This window comes from Myzus persicae, unplaced genomic scaffold (assembly GCF_001856785.1).
Source record: "Myzus persicae strain clone G006 unplaced genomic scaffold, MPER_G0061.0, whole genome shotgun sequence".
Classification (NCBI taxonomy): domain Eukaryota; kingdom Metazoa; phylum Arthropoda; class Insecta; order Hemiptera; family Aphididae; genus Myzus; species Myzus persicae.
In genome coordinates this window covers 16,584-24,284 of record NW_019104380.1, presented here as the reverse complement: position 1 = coordinate 24,284, position 7,701 = coordinate 16,584, and the positions used below count along the sequence as shown (strand labels likewise).

At 30.5% G+C, this 7,701-nt stretch overlaps 2 protein-coding genes across 2 annotated transcripts in view; one reads left to right on the top strand and one right to left on the bottom strand.

Annotated features, from left to right (window-relative positions):
- Nucleotides 1-1,144: 1,144 nt before the first annotated feature.
- Nucleotides 1,145-7,701, top strand: part of LOC111041770 (putative nuclease HARBI1) — an 8,166-nt gene continuing 1,609 nt past the window's right edge. The window contains exons 1-4 of the mRNA XM_022326175.1: nt 1,145-2,315; nt 2,595-2,881; nt 2,937-3,246; nt 3,378-3,659. Of these exons, the coding sequence (XP_022181867.1) occupies nt 2,110-2,315; nt 2,595-2,881; nt 2,937-3,246; nt 3,378-3,642 (1,068 nt within the window). The 5' untranslated portion in view covers nt 1,145-2,109 and the 3' untranslated portion in view covers nt 3,643-3,659. The remainder of the gene's footprint in view (nt 2,316-2,594; nt 2,882-2,936; nt 3,247-3,377; nt 3,660-7,701) is intronic.
- Nucleotides 4,356-6,830, bottom strand: LOC111041769 (piggyBac transposable element-derived protein 3-like). Its single transcript, XM_022326174.1, has 2 exons — nt 6,679-6,830; nt 4,356-6,614 (listed from the first exon to the last, which is right to left on the bottom strand). The coding sequence occupies exon 2, from the start codon at nt 6,600-6,602 to the stop codon at nt 4,551-4,553; it is 2,052 nt and encodes a 683-aa protein (XP_022181866.1). The 5' UTR covers nt 6,603-6,614; nt 6,679-6,830; the 3' UTR covers nt 4,356-4,550.

Sequence of the window (7,701 nt, the reverse complement as noted above, 5' to 3'; positions counted from 1 at the left end):
CCCCCCTTGTGAGCTACAGATTTCAAAATGACACCAAAATTTTGCAAAGAATTTGCAAATCATTTCCCTGCCCGCTCCCCCACCTAAAAAAAAAAAATGTAAAATGCATAAAAAATTGTTTCCAACGGGGGTGGCACTTGCCACCAGTGCCCCCCCCCCCCGGATCCACCCTTGAATAGGTGTAGTATGATTTATTATGTAGTATAACATTTTGTTTATGACATAATTTTGTCGGTTACGTCAAAATGAAAGAACCACACACTTTATAACTTATATGTTTTTGTGTAGAATTATAAGGAAATAAGAGATCACATTAATTAATTAATTATTTTTATTTTATTTTACTGAGTATTTTAAATAAGTAAATATTATGCTTTTCAAATCTCCGAATTTTATTCTTTTAAGATTTACTTTATTAATTTTTAATTATTTCAGTTAGATATCGTTGTTCATAGTCTTCGTTATTTAGAAATTCAGGTACATAACCACCTCAAACAGAAACAGTGTTCTAATCCTTTTTAGAATTATCTAATTTTTATGTTGGATCTTGGAGTCATGCCACCAATAGAATTAAATGAGTTAAATTAAAATTTAAAAAAAAAAAGTGTCATAGATATAATTATTGATGAATATTACTTTTATTCATCTTTTAATGTAAATGCATAGTGTAATATTTATTACAAACATAGGCGTGTCCACGGGTCTTGCCTGACAGGCATGACCTGCAAAATTTGATCTAAATCAAAATAATTAATTTAAAATTTTTAAATTCGGGGGTCATATCCCAATACCCTAACAGAATTTTTTATTGGCCGGGGAGGGGGTGTAGTTTTTCTTTCTCCTGGATATTCCACAGTTGTGCATGAACTGCGAATGAGGTCTGGACACGCCTATGATTACAAATAAAGAGACAAACCCTTTTTGTTAATGTTTTTTAGTATTAAATAATAATAACAATAGTTATAATAATAATAATTATAAAGTATCTATTCAATAATATTTAAGTACCTATCGAATTAAAAATTAACAAAAAGATTGCCTTAGACTTCTGCAATGACCATAATATACACTCGACATCTATGCAGAGTGATTTCATAGGTTTTTAACTGATATTTTACAATCAAGTTTCAATAACCAATTGTTAAAAAAAAAATATAATCATGTGTCTTTTATAATATAAAGAGCAATAAAACTATTATTAAAATTATTATTTAAGATAGTGTTTAAACTTTAAACTATGTATATTGTAATTTCTCAAGGCGTCGTGTACTCGTGTTGTCACTCGCGTGATGTATTTAGTTGGGTTTTCCAATGTTCTATCGATTGGTAACGTCTATATATTATGCCAATGCCTAATTTTGTAGTCAACAAAAATATTATGAGTTATAAATTAGAATTGAACGAATAAAAACGATATTATTAAATTAAAACTATTGTGATTCATTTCTCATTTGAAGCTTATTGCAGTCACACGCTCATGCATTTTTTTTAATCAATTCTTTACATTATCTTTTAAGATATTAATTTGTTTATTGTTTTTATATATTTTTATTTAACAACATTGTGTTAGAATGGTAAGTTTAAAATTATTTTATCGTTATTTTTATTGTGTCTGGGGACAACATTTCTACCAGTAATAGTGCTTCGATTTTTGGACTCAGCACCGTTCCTGATAGAAAAGTAAATCTAGTTGGTACTTTGGGGGGTCAAAAAATGTTCAATAGTTTTCAAAAGCGCCGGGAAAAACCCTAAGGGCCGGTTTCACCACCTAGAGTTAGAGTACGAGTTAGCAATGACTCGGAGTTAGCGCAAAAGAGTAATTTCACGAGCCGGAGTTCAGCGGTAACTTCAAGTTAATGAAAATCTTTACTCTCAGATTTTAACCCCCGGTTATTCTGGGTAATAACGTCTTAACTCCTAGTTACGACCACGGTATCAGCCGCGTTGGCGTGGGAGGGATTGTTTATATGATAATAATAATGTAATCATGTAGATAACACATCGAAGTTTATATTTTGACGCGATTTTTTACTTCAACGTTTTCATAGTTCCTACCTTGGTTTCTAATAGTGCATTTTTAAAACAAGAGTTTAAAATAACTAAAATATAATGTATCGTCGAATACTATACGATGACAGTGACGATGATGAAGATATTATTGCTATGCAACGTCGACCTCGGGTATTTTATGAAAGAGTCAACTACTGTGAATTGTATGATGATCATGATTTCATAAATCGATTTCGTATTTCAAAAGCTACGTTTAGTACTGTCTTGAGATTGATAGAAAATGAAATATCACCTCCTTCTCAAAGGTAAGTAGCTTTTAATACAATTTGAAAATAGTTGCTGCATGAAAAACAGTGATACTGTTGGAGACGACAACATCTATTGTAATGTTACAATTAATTGTGGATGTGCACAGGAATCTCAAGATGTGTAACTTTTTTTTACTGCTATGATGACAGGATGGTCCTAACTTGATATTGATGTTGTCGTCGAATAACCAACAGTATGTAAATCCTTCAACTGTATGTACAAGCAAATTGCTGTGGATTTTTCTTCTACCTATGGTATTACTATTTTTGTTTCAGAAACAGAGCAATATTAGCACCTTGTAAGCTGTACATGATGCTGAGGTATTTTGCTACAGGTTCTTTTTTGTTAGCGATTTCTGACTTTGTTGGGGTTAGTGAATCCTCAGCATGTCGTTACATTCACCAAACATGTAGAGCCATAGCAAAGCAAAAACAAAAATTCATGTCGTTTCCAATGAACGATGTTGATACAAAAAGAGTAGTCACTGGATTTTATAGCCGAAGTAGATTTCCCAGAGTAATAGGAGCTATAGACTGTACCCATATAAAAATTCAGTCACCAGGTATAAATAAAATATAATACTACTGCCACCAACAATAAATAAATAAATTTTATAGGTGGAGATAATGGGGAAATCTTCAGAAATAGGAAAGGTTTTTTTTCCATCAATGTCCAATGCATTTGCAATCCATGGCTCAAAATCACAAACATAGTTGCTCGATGGCCAGGGTCATGCCACGATCAAACCATTTTCGACAATTCTTTAATAAAACATAAATTCGAAACAGGACTCATAAAAGGATATCTCTTAGGTGACGGTGGGTATGAAGTAAATCCCTACCTTATGACTCCTCTGCTGTCCCCTAGGACACAAAGTGAGCAGTTGTACAACGAAAGTCACATCAGGACTAGAAATGTTATTGAAAGGTAAATATTGCTTGGTTGAAGATGGTAGGATAGATTTAAATGTATTTTGTGATTATCATTTGTACCTGATGTATCTAACCAATGTTTTTATCATGAGTAAGAAATTGATGTTATTTATTACAATATTATAGATGTTTTGGAGTTCTAAAACGAAGATTCCCAGTGCTCAGCAAAGGAATTACAGTTAATTTGAGTAACATCCAAGCAATAATAGTGGCATGTGCTGTTATGCATAATATCTGTATTGATATGCATGATGATATTCCAAATGATTTGTGTGAAGACAACTATGATGGAAATGTCAGAGAAGAAAACTTTTTCGATTTGCCAGGAAACACAAGAGGTAGGCAAGAAAGAGATCGGGTGATCAGGGACCACTTTGCCAATTTACAGTGAGATTGAACATTTATATGGTAAGTAAATAAAAATTAAAGTTAAGATTTAGGAACTTCTTTATTATATTTATAATGATTTGAAAATAACAGTAACAAAAACAAATAATAATAATAACTTTTACCTTTTGAGAAGTAATAACATAATTAATACAATTTTTATGGTGCGTATACCTATATACATAATTTATGTAGTAACAAAAAACAAAAAAAAAATAATAACTTTTACCTTTTGAGAAGTAATAACATAATTAATACAATTTTTATGGTGCGTATACCTATATACATAATTTATGTAGTAACAAAAAACAAAAAAAAAAATAATAACTTTTACCTTTTAACCTCTTCATGCACAGTATTATGATTTTCTCGGAAAAAAATCTGTAACTATGTTAAATTGCCTGAAAATAACGAAAAAAATAAAAAAAAAATTCCTAAATCAAACCTTCAACATTTTTTAAGGGTTTAAACAATCGGTATCAAATGATACATCTGTGCCAAAATGGACCACAAAAAAAAATAAGTAAAAAATAGTCAAAGTTTATGAATACATTTATTGAATAATAACCATTTGAATTACCTCATTTAAACAATACAACTAGATAACTAGGTATAACAAAATTCAAACATAACATTGAAACTTAACAAAGTTAGTAAAATAACATAATATTAATAAAATACATAAAATAAAATATTTTATTCCTATATATTTAAATTATAAAATAATAAAATAAAAATAATATTTATAGGAACTTCCTTTTTCACTATTAATTAAAACTTTTATTTTAGTAGAGTAAAAGCTTATACAAAGCATAACAATGTTAATAAAATAATAAACCAAAAACAATATTTATAGAAACCTCCTTTTTTACTTTAAATTAAAGTTTTGGTATATTTAAGTATATTTAAGTCTCAAATGTTTACTGGTGTTTTGGTATGGTGGTAACTTTCCATACACTCTGGGCAAACAGGGAAATTACATTTTTTGCACAAATATCTAGTTCGGGAAGTGCAATTATTATCTTTACATCTGGATGCTTGTTTTTTGGTTGTCTTCGCAGGATAATGGTTTATACCATCATATTGCACTTCAGGGACAGGAACTTTGACATTCTTTCTTTTTTTTGTTGGTGGTGTCTGTGACAGTGACTTTCTTCCTCTTTTGGGCCCATTATGTTTGCCAATTTGAAGCATTGTCCAAACTAATGAAGCTTTAAAATTAAGAAGAGGAATATCGCTGCATTGTTCTCTGTATATTATCCATGAATTGACAATGCTTACATTTAAAAAATGAAAAAAAACTCTGAGATACCATTTTTTATTTTTAAAGCCATGGGGGTAATGGGCAATCATACGGTCCATTAGGTCCACCCCACCCATGAATTTATTATATTCTTGTATACTAAAAGGTCTGGTAACTTCAATTCTTTTTCTATCTTTCCTATCATAACGCATTGTTGTATCCTCAGGTATAGCTCCTGCATATGTGGATATTGTATGTACCAATTTGGTATCTTTCCAACGAACTACTGTTATGTTATCGTCTGAAGTAGCAATGGAACAAGAACCTCTTTCCATCAATTTATCAGAAACTAAATTATTTTCAATACCATGTACTCTATTAATTCTAAGTGTTCCTAAGACATATATATTGAATGATCTTAATTTTCTTAACAGTGGAACAGATGTAAACAGATTGTCCATAAACAGTTTGTGATTGTTTCCATGAATTGCATGACAAAGATTTATCACAGTATCACCAATTGGACCAAATTCTGAACGTTTTGAAATTGATGCGCCTGTGTACATTTCAAAACAGTGTACATACCCATTTGTACTAGCTTGAACCCATATTTTAAAACCCCATTTCTTGGGTTTAGATTTTAAATACTGTTTTAGATAACTCTTTCCTTTGAATGGCACCATCATTTCATCTATCGCAATGTGCTCACTAGTTGAAGTAGCTGCATGAAAAGACTCATGCAAAATATCTATGACAGGTCGAACTTTCCAATATTTGTCGACAGTATTAGGTTGGTCACTGTTGTCCACAAAATGAATATATCTCTTCACTTCAGAAAATCTATTATAAGACATGGCATCTGCTATCAAATCCATTCTCAAACCTTCTTGTGAAGACCAATACATCCGCACGTTTGGGTATTTTATATAGGTCATAGATATATTGATAGCAAAAAAAATTTTTAATTCTTTGATAGACAAGGTAAAATTGTCTTTCCCACATTGAACAGCGTACCTTATGGTTTCAACTTTTATTAGTTCAAATAATTCATCAGTAAATATTTGAATAAAAATGGAATAAGGGGTAGCCCCATCATTTGTGTCAATATTTACTGTTTCACTACCAATGAAAGAAGGAACTGAGTCTGTGAATTGGTTATCTCTTCCTGAAAACCATTTAGTTGTTTTCTTTTTTTCTTTGGGCCTTTTGGTTTTTTTGATTGGGCTTGTGTGTATGTTTCTTACTGGAAAACTTCTAGTTTTTCTTTTTTTTGGTAAGATGGGCAAAGTTTTTTTAATTAATTTTTTAGTTTGCAATGGATCATTAGAACTATCTGGGTAAGTTTTATCACTAGACGTGGAAGGGCTAAAGGCAAATGCATCATCAACAGAAGTATTATTTTCTACTACATTATTTTGTTGCTGTGATTGTTGTCTGATATTATTTACAAAATTGTCATAGGTATCTACATCATTTGCATCCATAATAAAAATGCTAGCTGATAAATCATCATATTCATACCTTGTTTCGCTGTTTATATTACCCAGGAAGTCTTCAATAGGTTGAGGGGTCGGATGTACAATTTCCTCAGTATCATTGTAATTTTGTTCATACAATGCATTATCATCATTACCGTCGTCACTGTCACAAAAACTAGCCTCTGAACCACTTGGCAAGTCAAAGTCCAATAAATACTCAATGTCCTTGTCATTTAAATCCATATTATTAATTTTCTAAGACATATGTAAAGCCAAAATGAAATATACAAATTTTTAATAAAATGTGATATACACGTACCTGAACTGCACAGTTGTATCATATGATACCATGGATACTTGTGTGTATTACGAAGTAATATTAATATAAAATCGACAAAACTATAGATAATATAAATCTTTATAACATTTCTAAACCAAAAAATATTAAAATATAGTGAAACAACAGTTATAAATAAATAAAACTTAACAACAAACATGACAAGAATTGTATTTTTTCATAATCACGTATTATGATTTTCAAACATTGATAATATAACTGTATGATATGAGAGCACGATTTAAGATATACAGGTTACTCAACGCTGTATAGAAACCAGTCGCCAGAGTGATTCCCACCGTTTAACCCCGAAAATCAGCTGTGCACCATAGGAAGAAGGACAGCTAGCGCTCTCAGTGTATATAATCTAAACTATATATTAAATATTTTGGAGGCAAACTGCGTTTATAGCATATGTTATTATTATATTTTACACTAATAATTAATATACTATTATAATGTATAGTATGGATATTGGATAGTAATATGGAAAATCTGAAATTGTATGATTTAACTTGTATTTATTAAATATTAAGTATCCAATTAATATGGTATCCAATAAATGCTGTGTCCCTGGTTGCCAACAAAGCTCATCTAGTAAATTTGGAGTCCCACAAAATGACCATAAAGCATGGGAAAAAAAAATTGGTATTGTTTTGAATAGAAACTCTCGAGTTTGTGCTCATCATTTTAACACAAATGATATTATATCTACTTGGACATCAGGTGAAGGTTCTAGTAAGTATTCGGTAAGTAAACAAATAATAATTTATTGTATTTGTGATTTGGAAATAACTACTCTTGTAGTCTCGTCTCTCAGTACATTTTATTTGTCATTTTTTATTACTTATACTTTGAAAATGTCAATCTCTTTTTAAATGCAAACTACTTTTGTGTATACTTTTTTTATTAGATCTGTCTTAGACAGCCAAGGCTGAAAAAAGGGGTCATTCCTTCAATTTTTCCATCTGACTTAGCTTATAATATCTGTGATGAGGTTTGTTT

What these genes read in the sequence shown, in the direction of transcription:
- LOC111041769 (XM_022326174.1), bottom strand. Translation starts at nt 6,602, where the DNA reads ATGGATTTAAATGACAAGGACATTGAGTATTTATTGGACTTTGACTTG.